General features: G+C 42.8%; 1 protein-coding gene across 14 annotated transcripts in view; it reads left to right on the plus strand.

Annotated features, from left to right (window-relative positions):
* Nucleotides 1–18,375, plus strand: part of TRPM3 (transient receptor potential cation channel subfamily M member 3) — an 806,860-nt gene that overhangs the window by 720,593 nt on the left and 67,892 nt on the right. For 5 of the 14 annotated variants that reach the window (XM_087444495.1, XM_087444496.1, XM_087444499.1 and 2 more), the window contains 7 exons: nucleotides 310–345; nucleotides 503–643; nucleotides 4,575–4,604; nucleotides 5,390–5,679; nucleotides 6,340–6,568; nucleotides 8,630–8,797; nucleotides 13,481–13,621. In XM_087444495.1, the coding sequence (XP_087300621.1) occupies nucleotides 310–345; nucleotides 503–643; nucleotides 4,575–4,604; nucleotides 5,390–5,679; nucleotides 6,340–6,568; nucleotides 8,630–8,797; nucleotides 13,481–13,621 (1,035 nt within the window). The remainder of the gene's footprint in view (nucleotides 1–309; nucleotides 346–502; nucleotides 644–4,574; nucleotides 4,605–5,389; nucleotides 5,680–6,339; nucleotides 6,569–8,629; nucleotides 8,798–13,480; nucleotides 13,622–18,375) is intronic. The other 9 variants (XM_087444500.1, XM_087444497.1, XM_087444502.1 and 6 more) reach the window with 3 other exon arrangements.

The following is an 18,375-nucleotide window of genomic DNA, read 5'->3' on the forward strand; positions in this document are numbered from 1 at the left end:
GGTAATAACAACCATCTTCTGGAAGGAGTCTTCATTTAGTGAGTGTGAAGAAATAAATAATGAGCAAGAAGGTACTTACAGGCCTGGGTCAGAGGCAGAGCAGCGAGGGGGTTCCGGGGGGTGGGGACGTCCGGGGAACCTAGTTGCTAGTGGCCGGGAGCGATATACTTGCCGTGTCTAGCCTTGTGTTTCTTTCTGCTACACTGGTGTTTTTTTCTCCCCAGCTGAAGACTTGAATAAATATTTTGATTTTCTGTTATTGCCGACGATTACTGCATCTTCTTATTTAACTTATGTCTTCTTTCCAAGCGAGAATATCCAGGTTTCGGTTGGATCTATTTTAAGGTGAATTAATTAACCAGCATAATAATACATTCATATGTTTCTTTTTCAATTATTATTATTACTCTAAAATAGTTACAGAACCCATGGCATAGAATCCCTAGTAAACCACGCTGTCTTTTGCATTTGTTTGTTTGTGTGTTCCGTTCTTCCTTGACAGGGAAACCTGCCCCCGGACTACAGAATCAGCCTGATCGACATCGGCCTGGTGATCGAGTACCTGATGGGCGGCGCCTACCGCTGCAACTACACGCGCAAGCGCTTCCGCACGCTCTACCACAACCTGTTCGGCCCCAAGAGGGTGAGGCAAGGCAGTTCCGTTTCCTGGATTCCCGGAAGACTAGGTTCCACAGATTTGGGGTGTGGCTTCCTAGTCTCCAAGGGGGAGATCAGATGAGAAGGCAGCTGCCCGCCTCTTCCCGCCACTGTCAAATCCATTTTTTTAAAAAAGGAGTGTGTTGGGTGCTATGCTCCTATCTTTTCATCACTAGGTCCAATTCAAATCAGAAAGTGGCACTGAGAGTGAGCCTTAATGATCAGGGACGAGTAATGATGGTCAAATTAATCTATCTCAGCAGTTTTCAAGGTTTTTGGTCTTGGGATCTATTTATACCTTTAAAAGTTATTGAGAACAGGAGCCAGCCGGTGGCATAGTGGTTAAATTCGCCGTTAAGTTTGCCTAGGGTTCGCAGGTTCGGATCCCTCCCGCAGACATATGCGCCCCTTACCAAGCCATGCCATGGCTGGCGTCCCACAAACAAAGTAAAGCAAGATGGGCACAGGTGGAAGATTGGCAACATTTGTTAGCTCAGGGCCAATCTTCCTCACAAAAAGGGGAAAAAAAATTATTGAGGACACCAAAAAGCTTTTATCTATATGAGTTCTATCTATGAATATTTATTGTTAGAAATTCAAATTGAGACTAAAAATATTTGTTTATTCATTTTAAGATAGACATAAGAAGCCTGTTACATGTAAAAATAATGTTTATGAAAAATAACTTTTCAAAAACAAAAATTAATAATAAGAGTAGGAGTGTTGTACATTTTTTGGAAATTTCTGTAATGTCTGGCTTAATAGAAGGGGGGGAGGAAGACTATCCTCTACCCAGTCTGGGTCCTATCTGGCTGGGGCTACAAATTAAATTGACATGAGACCAAATAGCAGGAGAAAATCAAACAAAGCTTTATAACACGTATCCATGGGAGAGACCCAGAAACAGCTGAACAACTCAACAAAATGGCAAAGGTTCTCCTCTTCAGCTAAAGACAAAGGAGGATGTTGGGGGTGGGTGGAGTCAGTTATGGGAGATTACCAGAAAAGCACAGTAAACAAGAGTAAGGTTATTATGCAACCCCACCTTCTGCATTGATAAGTTTCTAGAGATGAGGTCCTCTCCCCTTCTTCCTGATACAGAGAGGGAGATACCTTTACAAATGGAGATTTCCCTTACAAATGTAAATGTTTGGTGAACAGAACTTTGTTAAGAATGGGCTTAGCAAGGACCCTCCCAGTCTATCAATACCCAGAGTTATCTATGGTGATGGCCTATCCTGGGGCCAGGCCTCTTATCTTAAATTCTTTCAGGCAGTTAGTGGGGGGGGAAGGGAAGGTCAAAATGCCTTTCAGAAAATAATCAAGGTAAAGAGACATATTTTGAGATGGCCAGTTCTGATCCCCCACAAAAGACAGCTGGATTCTCATATCTACTTCTGCACTCACTGTGTTGTGAGATGCTGTTCTGGTTGAAGTATACGAAGAAAATCCGACCTCATATCTACTTCTGCACTCACTCTGTTGTGAGATGCTGTTTTGGTTGAAGTATATGAAGAAAATCTGACCTCACACACATATGTGACAAGTATGATAAATATATCAAAAAAAAGGAAGGAGTATGTTAATAACCTTTACGGGTAATTGTACATATTATCTTTTGATACTACATCAAAATTCAACAAGTGGCAATTTCTCAAAGATTAGTTTTGCTGTGAAATCTGAAACCATGTCAATGAACTTTTCATACTGTTACATTTTGTTACGTTAAAATCCATATCTTGCACTTTGGATCTTGTAACATCATAGATTGTAAAATATTGGTTTGTTGCATTATGCAGCTCTCCCTAACGTTGACACGTTTCATTATGCACATTTCAAAAACTCGCGTTGATTAGTATCACCTCCAATCTCATCAGAAGTCTTTAAGTACTGAAAAACTGTCAAGGTCATGGGGTGGGGGAGGACAAGTTTTCCAAAATTCTAATTTTTGCTTGAAAGTTTAAATTTTGTCATTGGCAACCAATACTGTCAGTTGTTTTCCTTGAAATGACAGTCCTACTTTATTCATTTCCAATAATGTCTGCCAAAGCCCAAGTCTAAATAACCATAAGTTGTCTGCCAGGCCTTCCTTCAAGTACAGTCCTTAAAACAAAGTGGCCGTAATTCAATCCGAACAGTCGCCTGAGTGTTTTCCCTTAGGACAACTCATCGTAGTTCAGTCTGTAATGGAAGGATACCTCCCATTTCATCCCTCAGAATAGAAAAAAGACATTTTTTATGATCAAAGCTAGAGATTTAATAAAGTTCATAATTTTTTAGGCCTCATCAAGGACATTCTTACATGAAATTGGCTTTTTTTCCTAAACTTCAAGTGAAATCTAATGACAACTGGTAAAGTTTGGTACCACCACGTTTTGAAAACTGCTGCACTAGCTGGTGGTAGGCATGATCTTTATTTTTAACAAAGCTTATCTTCTGATTATGAAAGTATTTTCTGATGCTAGAAGAGAACTTTGATAACGCCAAAAAGTATAAATAAGAAAAAAAAATCACAGGGGTGGCACAAGCGGTTAAGTGCGCGCTCTGCTGCGGCAGCCCTGGGATCGCCGGTTCGGATCCCGGGCACGCACTGACTCAGCGCTTGTCAGGTCATGCTGTGGTGGCGTCCCATATAAAGTGGAGGAAGATGGGCACAGATGTTAGCCCAGGGCCAGTCTTCCTCAGCAAAAAGAGGAGGATTGGCAGATGTTAGCTCAGGGCTGATCTTCCTCACAAAAAAAAAAGAAAGAAAAAAAAAATCACAAATTTCAGGGCCAGCCCGGTGGCACAAGCAGTTAAGTGCACGCACTCCGCTGCTGCGGCCCGGGGTTCGCTGGTTCAGATCCTGGGCGCGCACCAACGCACGGCTTGGCAAGCCATGCTGTGGCAGCGTCCCATATAAAATGGAGGAAGATGGGCACGGATGTTAGCCCAGGGCCAGTCTTCCTCAGCAAAAAGAGGAGGATTGAAGAGGAGGATTGGCAGATGTTAGCTCAGGGCCGATCTTCCTCACAAAAGAAAAAAATCAACTGGTGGTCATTTTAGAAGCTAAAAGAGGAAGAAAGGGAGAGAGATGAGGTTCAAGTTATTCCTACTTGAGGGTCAAATAAAATTTGGAGGAACTTTAAGTGCTGTAACATTACTATTTACTCGAATAACTTTCAAGATGGCACCCAACCATTCTGTAATACTTAAAACATAGAATTAGAATTCCTGACCCTTGAGATGTAATTTTTATCTCCCCTTGTTAAATATAAGTCAAATTCTGTAATTCGCTGAGTTGCCTTCTCTCTCCGTCTTGGTCTGTGCCTATTTAGCACATTCCCAGCATGACCAATGATGCTCCTGTATGTGCCGACACTTTCCGTGCCATTGAGTGCCCTTTGCCGCCATCAGCACAGGCCTCTCTGGCCCCCCTCACCTTTGCTCTACTGGGTAGCAGCATAGAGAGATAGTCAGCATGAAGCATCTAGACCTACTTCTGAATAATATCCCACGCCTCTAGGTAAAAGAGGTCTTTCAGAGGCTTGAGAAACATCTGATGGTTTGATTGACTGTTTCGTTACTCACCCAAGTGCTTGATATCATGGACATGTCGGCCAAGCAGGATGGTTCTAGGAAGACGGAAGAAATCTTAACCCACAAAAGAGATTATAAACCTGCAGGCTCTACGCTTGGGCAATCTCATTATGCTTCTCCAGTTTCCTAATCCTCTGTGTTTCAGCAAAATCACTAAATCCCAAATTATCTTAGAATTTCTACAAGTAGATCCCCCTGTGGGGCTCTATTTAGTGAAGTGAATAAATGTTATATGGTACAATAGATTTGTTCCATTACCTGTTTAAAATATAGTAGGATTTTTTCCTACCTCTATAAAGAAAGATCTAACTTTGTGCATAACATTTTTTTTTTAACAGCCGAAAGCCTTGAAACTGCTGGGAATGGAGGTAAGTGTTTGCTCAAATTATTAATGTCAATTGTTTATTCTATCACACATTTTTTAAAAATTCATAAGTTCATTTCAGTGGTAGGGCTTAGTACAAGATTCTAGAATGAGGAAGTGAAATTTTTCCCAGTGTCAAGGAGGCAGGTCACAGTAGCTTTGAAAATTTCACCATGAGGTTATGTTAGCATTGCAAACAAGAAAATAAATCCTATTTGAAATACTAACTTGAAAACCGAGGAAGCGTATAAGTTCCAGTCAGTGAAATCTATTCATGGATGTTTACAAATGGCAACAGATCCAAAGGCCAGAAATACCTCACAAATGCACCTAATGAGGTATGCGGAAACTGGGGATGGATAATCTGTTTCCCGTCTTTGGTTCATGTGGTTATTATCATATATGCAAATGCAAGTATAGGATATCCTTGTCCTTTCAGCGAAAAGGATAGTGCTGTCCATCATGAGGTGCAAATAACCTGACCTGTACAGAAAAAAAAAATGGACAAAAGTAAAAATAAAAAGAAAATGGTCCATTAAAAAATATTTTTTTAAATTAAAGTACAACACTGACGTGTTCCTATAGCACTGTGCTCATGCATTTATTATAACGTTTTTAAATTAGGCATATATGAGCTTGTGAGCTCTTTGAGGATAGGAGCTAGGATACAATAGCTCATTTCTGTATCTATCCCAGAGCTGGGCCAGTAGTAGACATGCAATAACTATTTACTAAATTGACATGATTCATTTCTAACTCCACCTCTGTGTCTTTTCCCTAAAATTACAGGATGATGTTCCCTTGAGGCGAGGAAGAAAGACAACTAAGAAGCGTGAAGAAGAGGTGGACATTGACTTGGATGACCCTGAGATCAACCACTTCCCTTTCCCTTTCCACGAGCTGATGGTGTGGGCTGTCCTGATGAAGCGGCAGAAGATGGCCCTGTTCTTCTGGCAGCACGGGGAGGAGGCCATGGCCAAGGCCCTGGTGGCCTGCAAACTCTGCAAAGCCATGGCTCACGAGGCGTCTGAGAACGACATGGTCGATGACATCTCCCAGGAGCTGAACCACAACTCCAGGTTGGCCAGCCCAGCAAATGGGAGGGTCAGGAAGAGAAGGGAAGGTGGGCCCCGAATACTGGAAGGTCTGAGCTACCCAAAACTTTAAGGAGAGGCAGTATCACCCCAATGGTACACATAGGGGGTGGACACGAATCATTAACATTTATGGTGCACAGTGCTAGATACGGAAGTACATACAGATACATAGAAGATTCATTTCATCCTCTCCACTGGCCCAAGAGGTAGGTCCTCTTATTACGCATATTTTACAGCTGAAGAAAATGAGGCTCAGAGAATTTAAGTTGGCCAAGTTGGTTCACACGCTTGTGGTTGACAAGGCTCAGATGTGAACTGAGGTCTGTCACATTTAAGAAGACACACCACACTCTAATCATTGATTTAATGGTCAGCCTCCCCCATCCATATGCCTTGAACTGGGGGCCTTGAGTGCAGGGATCATGCCTAGTTTGACTTACACCCCAGTTCTAAACACGGTTCTGGCACATAGCAGATGCTTAATGGATGTTGTCTGGGTGAGTGAATGAACAGACTAGACCCCGTAAGAAACAACTAGACCACACAGCAACCACCTTTCGTGGCTTGGCCAATGGGTCCCCACTTTCGTTATGTAAGTCTCCAAGATGGCCAAAAGACAGCTCCTCACATTCTCTCTTTCAGGGACTTTGGCCAGCTGGCCGTGGAGCTCTTGGACCAGTCCTACAAGCAGGACGAGCAGCTGGCCATGAAGCTACTGACGTACGAGCTGAAGAACTGGAGCAATGCCACCTGCCTGCAGCTCGCCGTGGCTGCCAAGCACCGCGACTTCATCGCGCACACGTGCAGCCAGATGTTGCTGACAGACATGTGGATGGGCCGGCTCCGGATGCGCAAGAACTCGGGGCTCAAGGTCAGCGCGCCCAGAAGGCCCCATTGACTCTGGACCAGAGGGTTGGTTGGAGTCTTCCAAGCCAAATCTGCAGTGGGATTAGGCATTCTCTTATCTCAGGAGGGTGGTTCTAAACCCCACTGTGCATCAGAATCTTCTGTACAGTGGGGTTTTTGTTTCATATGGAGGCTAAGGCATCCCCAAAATTCTGCTAAAAGAATCTCTAAAGATGGCAACTAGACATTAATATTTTTCAGAAGATTCAAAGGTGATGGTCACACTCAGGTGCCATAGGGGCACCATTTGCCCTGGCACAAGCCATGCTGCACCAGGAGCCGTTACCTAGGCAACCTTTCACCACCAGGGGATCCTTAACACCCTGGCCCACCTTTGCACTATGTCGTAAAGAGACATTGACTCTTATCAGCTATACTTGAGAAATTTTTTAAACTGAAATAAAAACGAGACAGATTTATATATAAATACATGGCTAGATAATCCTGATCTCTTCTTGAGTGAAGAAAAACAAGTTGCAAACCAGTATATAGAGCCTGAGTCCATTTTTGTTTTTTTTAAGCATGTACATGTATAATTATATCTGTATGAATTTAAGAAAAACAGGAAGGATACACAGTAAATTGTTTGTAGTGGTTACCTCTGGGGTTGGAAGTACAAGTAGGATGATGTGTGCCTTTGCTTTTTTATGTTTTCTTCAATGTTTTACAAGGAAAACGTTAAACTGAAAGAAGTAAAAGCAAGTAAAAAATGGGAGGGGGAAGGTTAAAAGAATGTTTTAAAATGCTTGATCTGGGTAACTCTGCCGTCAGCCCAAAGCAGAAGGGCCAGCAGACCAGAGCAATCACTGCAGCCACCCTGATCCTTCCCGTGGGCTCTTGGCCCAGAGTCCCAGGAGGGTTCCATGAAGTGGGTCATGGGCGGTCCATAGCTGACTGCCAAACCCTGCTCTCAGCTCCGAGGACAGAGTGTCATGTGCCCTGAAGGCTGCCAGCATGCCACCTGAGCCTTCCCAGGCCTGCCAGGCACCCTGAGTTCAGGGTCACCGCTCTCCCTTTTCCCTGAGCTGCTCTCGAGTCCCTGTGGGCCTTCAAGCATAGGCTGTCCCTGCCTCATTACTTGAGGAGCATTGTTACCTACCCTCCAGGATCTCTCTTAGCGCCTCACCCTGGTGCAGTTTCTTCAAGGATGTTCCTGTTCAGAACCATTTTAGGATTGAGGGAAGAGGTGGGAGAAGATTTAGGGAACACAGGTCAGATGTCAGTATTATCGTTCAGAAATGCTCTTGTTCCCTGGCAAATGGAGAATGAGATGGCCCCTTCATGAGAAAGGCCTGTGTATGTAGTATTATCACACAGACATTTAAGCTCGTTGTTTATACATGAGAGAAATATAGAGCTGGACCTCCTGGGGCATTCGTGCAGGGGATTCTCATGGTGAATACAGAGCCCATTGGTGGGGGGAAGGGGAGTGCTGTTTCTGTTGTATAGTAGCAAATGCCAAGAGAATGCTCTAAAACAAAGAACATGCTTTCCTACGTGGACTTTCTCAAGGTCAACTTAAGACAGTGGTTTTTACAGAGATAACCAGATGACACATAATCAACTCCACCTGACACATTAGCAAATAAATGCCAATGGACGTACGTATGAATTGATTTCACAAAGTCAAGTACTGTTAATGGCTAAATGGGAATCTGAATTCTTTGCCACTTTTGCCTTGGGTAGGGTCTCCTTTTCCTCATTTTCCCCCATGCAAATTGGGTGTTAAGGGTAAGATGTATTTGGGTAAGATGCTTTGTTTCTCCAAAGTCAGATTGAGCTACTGTACATAACAGTTCCCAGATGGGCAGAAGTGACCCTCTTAGCATTAATGTGTTTAGTTATTCAGATGTGCAGGTCCTCACACAGGGCACACACAACACTTGTATACCCACCCCCCATACAGACACACACACACACACACACACACACATACAGCACACCCCAGGCCTTCTGATTCTAAGCAACCACCCTAATCTTAATCCTTTAAATGTGATTATTATTATTATCATTATTATTACTTTAGGTAATTCTGGGAATTCTACTTCCTCCTTCAATTCTCAGCTTGGAGTTCAAGAACAAAGATGATATGCCCTACATGACTCAGGCCCAAGAAATCCATCTCCAAGAGAGGGAGCCAGAAGAACCAGAGAAGCCCACGAAGGAAAAAGATGAAGAGGACATGGAATTGACAGTAAGAAAAAACTACATGGTTACTGTCGGTGGGGAGAATCCCTAATCCCCTGGTCCCGTTGATATGACTTAAGATTCAATAACTCTTGAGGTCAGCCTCCCAACAAGTGCTTTCATTTCAGTATTGAGACCAAGGTATCATAAAAATGTCCTCTCTGTGTACAAACAACATGACTGCAGGGACTAGTTCTATGTGAAATCCTTCAGCCAGGGTCAGTGTGCAGGACAACCCAATGAAATTCAAAAGCAAGGCTCCCTAAATTTCCCAAACAGACAGTGCTTTCTAAATGACCAGGTGATGTGGCAGTCTTACCACATGAAGGAGGAAAGGGACTCCATGATTTGGGGAGCAGCCGGCTTCGCTGAGCTGGAACCATTCTGCTGATCAGAAGCTAAGCCTTTATCTGTCTTCGGGGTCAGGGTCACAAATACAGGACTAATTGAATTTGGAGGTTTGTATGGAAGGCTTTTATTAGCTCTTCCTGGTATAATTATAGAGTATGGATGCTTTGTTCTGCAGGGGGAATGGGGCAGCTGGGCATGGGACAGCTCCCCGCAACCCCTCCCCGGAGCAGCGTGACTGCCACTGGACCGTAGCCAAAGTCTAAAAATATCACATGCTGTTAAAGGGGCAAACAAGGCTTCATAGCTTAGCAGACATCAAGCAACAACTCTGCAGGACTTCCTTGATATCCCCCGCCCTCCCCACCACCCTGACCAATGGCTGTGATGACCCAGAAGAAGCTACAAGGAGAGAAAACAAAAATTGGTTTTGCTCAGGTGACAAAAGGCCTCTGCATTATTTTCCTAGTGGGACCACCTTGTGAATTGTTTTTCCTCCGGATAAACACGATTTCCTTCCAGTAGGCCCTTCTAAAGATCTATTTTCAGGCCCAATCCTAGGCCCAAATACAGCAGGGTATAGCCTCGGGCTCTTCTGATTGATTAATCCTTCACAGCTTTTGACTCACTGAGTTAAAAGCCAACGTTTGCTTTCAGTTTCAGGGCTTATAAAAATCGGTGGCGGAGTCTACTTCCCGCTATGATAGAATCAGATATCTGTCTTCCCTGAAGATCTTACCATAATTTTGGCCTCTGAACCCCTTCAAGGATAGGAAATGATATTTTGATCATTAGCAGAAACATTGGTACTGATAATACTGAATCTTTATTGAATACTTCAGCAGAGTGTTGAATACTTCAGTATTTAATACTTTATTGAATACTGTGCATTTTGGAGCCAGAATCCTGCCCCATCACCTACTCACTGTGGGACCTCAGGTACAATCTCTTAAACTCTGACATGGGAATAATAATAGCAGTATTATTAGTACTAGCTCACGGGTTCATGTAAACTGTGTAGACTGGAGTCTAGCACATGGTAAGCCTTGATAAGTGTTTGCTAATATTGTCATAACAGTGCTGAATGCTTTACATACACTCACTCATGGAATCCTCATCACAATCCCACAGGTAGGTACTATTATTATCCCATTTTACAGATGAGGAAGCTGAGATTCAGAGAGATAAAATTGCCCAAGATTACCCAGCTAATTAGTTGCAAAGCCGGGATTAGAACCCAGGCAAGCAGACTCCATTGGCCATGCTTTTAGCTGATAGGCTAAGGGATGCAAAGAATTTCTTCCTAGTGTCAAAGGTAGGCGCTCAGCTGGTTTGGTCCACCATGTCACAGAGAAAAACCAAAAGTGATGCATGGGCCTCCTATGTCAAGTATGACATGGCCTTGACATTGGCGTACATCCTAGGAAGGATCCTAGGAAGGTAGCCAGAAGCTGAAGCAGTAGTCTTTCTGGTTGGGTTGCAAGGAAGAAAACAAAGGAGGAACTCCCTTCTCCCGCTCAGTCCAGAGTTTTGAGGACCTGATCCTTCAAGAAGCCACAATAAAAGATGCATCTCTGGACTAAGAGCAAAGTCTGCTTCCCAGAGGATAGACCCTGCTGTTGTTTACTGAGAACCCAAGTAGAAGACACCCCAACAGCATCATTGCCTGATCTTCTTCTCCACAGGTTGAAACAGAGAGGAAAGGAAGGAAGGGACTTGTGGGCTGGCAGAGTCAGGGTGGGGCAGCAGTTGTCTTGAAGGTCAAGCTCCCTTTGACCCTAATGACAAATTCTATCACTGCTAGAGCACTGAGCTCGGCTCACCCTGGACACGATTGGAGAATGGAGCTTGTTGACACCTCTGCTCCTTTCAGAGGACTGATATTTGAGCTTCTGTGTTAAACCAGTATCCTATCTTAGAATGGGACATTTTTCCTTGGCCCTTCCAAAATTATACATGAAATATCAGTCTCAGTTTGCTTCATCTTAGTAGCCGTTAGTACCTTAGTTCACCTCAAAGGATCTTTCCCAGACAGAACATCTGTGTCCGGCCAGCAAAGCTTCCCAAATCCATATTGTGCAGTCTTGTCTATATTTGACCATGTTGCATTCTGCTTTAAGGAATGTAGGCAAAGGAAATGTTTGACTACTGGGAAAAGAAATCAACAAAATCAGCAAGTGAAGCTGCTTAGGTTGGAATTAATAAAATGCGGAAAATGCTTTACTTAAACCCATGAAAGACAAGCCTTTTAAAAATGCGTTCACTTTGGAATATATCTGAATAATAAATGCCAAACAGGTTGTTGTGTTTTTGTTTTTGTTTTACCTGCATTGCCAGATAAGTGTCTTGCACTTTGCCAATAAAGTCCCAATATGTCCACAGACCCAGGGTATTGTTATAACTGTTGGAAAAGCCTCTGTCCCTAGAAGTTACCCCAAGATGCCGCTCTCTAAGATGCCTTTATTCCCATCTCATTGTGTCCCCAAATAGTATTGTCTTATTGAGCATATAAATAAGCAGAAGTAGGATAACTGTTACCTAAATTATAAATTATAGAGGCACAAATGTCACATATCTTCAGAGTTTCTTGAGGTCAGTGATCAATATTTATAGAACTCTGTTGCTGTCTAGTGTGCTGTATCCATCATGAAGATTGACTCAGCTCACTGATCAAAATAAATGCTTGGATAGGCCATAGTGTAGAATCTTAGCTATTTATTAACTCAAGGTACTTTTCCAGCTAGAGGGTCCATAAAGGAACGGAAGTTACCCTTTCCATAAATCCTAGGGTTAAAAGTAAATCATTTGTGATTGTTCCATATTTGAGTAAAGTGGATATTTGGGGCAATGACAAAAATAGTTGAAACTAATATTTGTATATTTTAGATATGGTGGTTTGAAACCAGAATTATCTAGTGGTAGTCTCTGTTCTCAACTTCAAGATAAACTTAAATTACTTCCATAATTAGATCTCTCAAGTCCAAACTCATATTCCTAGTACTTTTTCTTGCCTCAAATCCTTGTCAGTTTCTGAACGGTTTTAAAGTTTTACCCTGTTCTCACACTTAATAAAAATTTCATTTTCCAAATGTTGTAGAGCTAACGTTGTCTGAGAACAATATTTAAAGAATTAAAGCCAAGAAATTATGCTGTAATAGACTCCTAATAACACACTTTTTTTTTTTCTGGTGAGAGATCCCAGCCACATCATTTCAGTCAAGAGTATCTGAGAAAGTCTCAGTTCACATTAAACACTAGCTAATATTTACTGAGCACATAAGTGCCAGATGCTAATTGATTTGTAAACCAACCCTATAGCAGGTGCTATTATTACCCTCATTTTACAATTAAAGAAACTAAGTCTCAGAGAAATTAAAAGACTTGCCCAAGGGGCCATGGATTCTGAGCGTCCAAGTTAGGACTCAGACCCCCTCTGAGTGACCCAAAGCCTAGAACTCTTCACCAATAGGATCTTCAGCCATCTTTGGCATGGAATTAAGCATCCATTTTGTCACTTCCTATCCAGACAGGCAGGTACCTGCCTTTCTCGAGTTCTGCCTTTTTTGTGATGTTTAATCATTATTGTTGTTGTTGCTGCTGCTTCTGCCATGAATGAGAAGGAAATAATTCCATTCTTAAGGAAATCTCCAACAGCTTGAGAGATGAGGGCCCCTCCAGGTCCGGGCTGACTTCCTAGTCCTACCTGGTTGACTCACTCCTGCAGAGGAAGGCAGTGTGTCCAGGAGTCACCGTGAAACTAATACCAGCAGTAATTTGGGTTTTATGGGGTTTGAACTCAGGGAACCAAGGCATCTGCCTGAGGACTGGGGAGATGCTCCTAACCTAACTAAGCTCCAGGCACTTCAGATAACTTAACCTCTTGAATACTGATAACCTTTGGACAAATTAGGTATTACTGGTCCAATTTACCTTTGACTTAGAAGTCATTAGCATGAGTGGAGACAGAATTCGAACTCAGATCTGCCTGTCTCATGATATATATGGGAAGAGAGGAGTGGGAGGAAAGGCAGATTTCTGGCCTTCCTAGGCTACATTCTTTCTCACTCTCAGAATTCTGAGTATCTTCTATTACCCACATCTTCCAGAGGTCCCAGGGTGGAAGAGAAGAGAATGATCAAGAAATATCCGTAAGGCCTTCCATCCCAGCAAAGAGTACACAGATTCTATGAATAACACAAATGCATGCTCAGTGAAGGCACAACCTCTATATCTCTGGGGACCTTGTTCTATGAGCATGCTTTCCTCATCAGTAAAATGAGCACATTGAACTACATGCTCTCCAGAGCTTTGCCATGATGGTATCAATTCTCTTCCACTGTAGGCAATGTTGGGACGAAACAACGGGGAGTCCTCCAGGAAGAAGGATGAAGAGGAAGTTCAGAGCAGGCACCGGTTAATCCCCCTGGGCAGAAAAATCTATGAATTCTACAATGCACCCATTGTGAAGTTCTGGTTCTACACCGTAAGCATCTTTCCTTTTCCCCTTCCTAACGCATGGCCGTGAAGAGCCAATGTCAATTTCTCATGCACCTGCATGGTTTCCTCTGCGAGTCAGAATATAAGGACCACACAGGCTGGAAAGAAAGCTCTGCAAACCTCCCTTTTCCAAGAGCTTTGCAAGATTTGTGGAGTTTGTGAGGCAGCTTCCACAGCTTCTACATTTCTCCTCCTCACAGAAAATATAGGAAACGGGACAAGTGAGAACTAGCAGAAATAGAGGTGAGATGAGTATGAGTCTAGTCTAACGGGAAAATAGATGTCCTTTTATAAAACTCTTCTCTGTTCTGGATGGATGAGCACTCCACACTTGCCCACGTTAGATGCCAGTCATAGGTCTTGGTGGGGGTACATTTGGTGGGTAAGGGCTGAGCAGAGTGTTAGAATTAACCCCCACTCAAGGTGGGTAACCTAAGTGCGTAACTATTCCCAATCTGTAGTGTCATCACACAACCTTGCTTGCCGTGACACAATTAAACAACACCCAAACCAAAGCAGCAAAAACTACTTAAAGCAAATCATGGCAAATATTGTTCAGTAAGCACAGTGTGCAAACATGTTCTGCCCACAAGACAAAAGACTGTCCCTGCAATAGCCTCCTGCTATGGGAGAAATGGCTCCACTGCTGGGTTTCTACTTCTACTTTTCAATGATATTGTAAGCTTAGGGTGAGCTTTGGTCCAGGTCATCCCTGCTTCTCTCCAGCCACAGTGAAACTGTGCCAGAGGAAGGATAGCATGTCAGTATTTTTGGCCTTTCTCGCAACCAGCTACACACCAGGCACTTGAGTCAGAAACAGTATAATCCGAGTCTGAGGCCCAGATGACGAAGACGGCCAGATGAGGTGCTTTTTGTGAGTCTTGTATGCTAACACTTAATGCTGGCTTTAAACAAGGTGTTCTCGACCTCAGCACTAATGACATTTTGGGCAGAATAACTCTCTGTTGGAGGAGCTGTCCTGTGCATTGTAGCATGTTCATCAGCATCCCTGGCCTCTGTCCACTGGATGCCAGGAGCACTCTCCACGCCCCAACAAGGACAACCAAAATGTCTCCAGACGTTGCCAAATGTCGCCTCGTGGGGCAAAATTGCCACCAGTTGAAAACCACTGCTTTAAAGTGGTTCCTATCCTTGAAAAAGGATAGGAAATTATCAAAATACAGATATTAGATTTTTTTTTAGTGAAGTAAAAATTCAAATTTATTAATGTTAAAAAAAGAAAAAATTTGCCCCTGAAAAATAACTAAGGCATGCAAAAATCATTTCTATTTACATATTTTGTGCAGATATATATTGTTATTACCTTGCAGAAAACAACTTAGTAGTGACAAGCGTGGACTTTGGAGTCAGGCAGCTTAAGTAGAAATTCTATCTATGCCTCTTAGTATTATTGTGTGACCTCAAGCAAATTACTTTAGCATCTGTCCCCAGTTTTCTTAAGATGGGGATAATAATAGTACCTACTTCATAAGGTTTAGCAAAGATTAAATGTGTTAAAATAAGTAAAGCACTTAGAACAGTGCCTGGAACACGTAAGCACAGTGTAAACGTAACAGTTGTTATTCCTAGGCTAGTCCCATTGCAGAGCAGTGGTCAGTGTTTTATTCATCCATCCACCCAACAATAATAAAATATCCTTTATTCAACACTTGCTATGAGACTATTCTAGATGCTTTATATATACACCTTCCCTAATGTAACAGTTTTACCAGATAATTTTTTTACTGCATTCTACCCCTAGGTCTATCCTTTCTCTTATACTAGACTGCCTCCTCCGTTGTCTCCACCTAGAACAGGGCTTGACAAACTGCAGCCCGCGGGCCAAATCCAGCCCACTGCCTCTTAGTGTGGCCTGCCAGCTAAGAATGGCTTTTACATTTTTAGAGTTGAAATAAAATCAAAGGAAGACTAATTTGTGAGACATGAAAATTACATGAAATTCACATTTCAGTGTCCATAAATAAAGTTTTATTGGAACATAGCCAAACTCATTCGTTCACCTATAATCTGGCTGCTTTTGTCCTACGACTGTTGAGTTGCTTACTTGTAATAGAGACCATCTGACCCACAAAGCCTTAAAAATTTACTATGTGGCCCTTTACAAAAAAGTCTGCAGACTCTTGACTTAGAGCATTAAAGAAACCAGTAGAAGTAGTAGTATCAAGAATTTCTGTCACCTTTATGAATAGAGTACTCACTTCTTTTATCCTTCTGGGGCATCTCTCTTTTCTCCTTGATCTGTGTTCAGTATTTTTCTTTCTTTCTTTCCTTTTTTTTTGGTGAGGAAGATTGGCCCTGAGCTAATATCTGTCACCAATCTTCCTCTTTTTTGCTTGAGGAAGATTGTCTCTGAGCTGACATCTGTGCCAATCTTCCTCTACTTTGCATATGAGACACTGCTACAGCATGGCTTGATGAGCAGTGTGTAGGTCCGCACCTGAGATCCCAACCCACAAACTCCGGGCTGCCCAAGCAGAGCACACGAACTTCACCACTACGCCCCCAGGCCGGCACCTTCAGTATTAATTTTACTTCCTTGATTCCTCTAGTCCCATTTTTCAGCTGAGGCAATCTGTTAGCCAAGAATGTTTTTAAATCACTAATGCCTTGGCCAGTGGTTCTCAGCCTTGACTACACATTGGAATCACCTGAGTGTTTTAAAAAATACCTAGGTTCTATTTAATCTATATCTTTACCTATAAAAAAAGATACCTGGGTTCTATTCCCACAGATTCTGATATCATTGGTCTAGGGCACAGCTTGGGTTTGAGGATATTTCCAAGTCCCAGGTGGTTGTAATGAGAAGCCAGGGTTGAGACCCACTGCCACAGACAGAGGGCTGAGGTTTTAGCCCAGTATTTCCAAAACTTCCATGATGATAAGGGGTTTTGTTAGAAATGCAAATTCCTGACCCCATCACAGACCCACTAAATCAAATCTCCATGGAGGATCCTGAGAGGCTGTGTGTTTAACAAGCTTCCCAGATGAATCTTGTGGTCCAGGAAGCATGGGACGCACTGCTTTCCTTGTATGATACATGGCAAGTTGTGAAGTTGCCTCTTTGAGAAGTGGGGCCTGTGTGTCCAGCTCTCAGCAAACCCATCAGACTGGATGTGCCAGTCGTGTTCGATTGTGTTTGCACAACATTTGCATGACTTTCAGAAATCCACATTTATATATTGACAAAGCCCAGGCCTCAAGGAAGTACAAGGCGATGAGGAGTGCGCATCTTTTAAATCCCTAGAGATGCTCAACAATAAAATTCAGCTTTAGATCAAAGGTCCCATTTGCTTCTGGTTGTGTTCTTTTCTGTAAGAGTATTTCACAGGCTGATTTCCGAAAGTATCCCCGTCAACACCCCCAAGGTTCTAAAAAGTAGGACACACCTCATTTCCACATAACCTCACTTCTGTACCTTAGCAAGTTTGTGGAGGAGCAGTTCGGCTCCTCTTCTGTTCCGAGAAGAAAGGAGGCAGGGATCCAACTGGCTTCCAGACCTGGTTTGTGAGACAGCCTGTTTCACGGTCGCAGCTGGAGAGGATACCAACTCAAGGTGCTAAGTGGTACCAGGTCAGAGGGCAGGGCGTGTGCTCTGGGCTTCTCCAGCAGTGACAGACTCCTTCCTCTGCTAACAGCATGTGCCCCCTCCACTCTCGAGGGGCAGTAGGAAAAGGCCTGGGAAGAAGTAAGAAATGGCAAAGCCCCACCAGGGGTCCACAGGCAACTGCAGCAGGCTTTGGGGCTTGCATTTCATAGTTTAGGAGTCATGCATCTTGGTTAATGGCAATTTTATAGAAAGAATATTTAAGCAAACTAAATACAAATTTTTATAGGATTTCCACTGACTTAAGAATATAAGGTTATGTTTCTTTTCAAAGCTTTGACATTCTACACACAGCTTGTTAAAGCTTATAGAGTATATATGTGTGTATTTGTATATGTGTATATATTTTTTTGTCCCACACACATACCATTAAAGCACGTCATGTTAAGGTAATCTGCAGCAGGGCCCCAAGAATGTTGGAGAGTTCTGAGAGAGGTTGCTTCCAGAACAGCAGTCAATCCTCTGTTTGCCATTTAAACATGTTTAAAGCCCTATTTTCAGAAGTCCATATTTTGAGAGTTGTCCAAAAATATTATATTTTAGCTTGATTATGGAAAGAAAAGATCATTATAGAGTAACTGGAACTTAAAGAACAGGCAGGAGCTAAAAAGGATGATCATGGAGGAAGCATAAACCATAATAAGGGCAATTTTAAAAAGAAAAAAAGAGGAGAGAGATGAATAATTAACAGGGGATCAAAAGGAAGCAAGGACTGAGGTAAGAGGAAACAAGAGGAATAGAATTTTCTTGAAAAAAGAGACGAATAATAATATTAGCCACCATTCATTGGGCCTCTATACTGCATCGGGAGAGAGATATATATTTCCCCTCCACCTCCCAGGCCTTCCAAAAGCTCTGTAAGGTCGGTAGCCATCATCTCCATTTCACAGAATGGAGGCCCAGGCAGGTGAAGTGATGTACACAAAACGGTAGAGCTTCGAAGCACTTGAGCTAGGATTTAAATCCAAGTTCCACGGACTTCTGCATCTACAGTCCTTCCACCAAACGCCATTCCTTGCACCAAGTACACTAGACCTGTATTCAGAGGAAAGGGGCAGGTGGAGAAGTTACTTAAGTGCTAAAATGCAGAGGTTCTGGAAGAATTGTGGGTGTGT

This window comes from Ceratotherium simum, chromosome 20 (assembly GCF_057802395.1).
Source record: "Ceratotherium simum simum isolate JZ-2026a chromosome 20, ASM5780239v1, whole genome shotgun sequence".
NCBI lineage: Eukaryota > Metazoa > Chordata > Mammalia > Perissodactyla > Rhinocerotidae > Ceratotherium > Ceratotherium simum.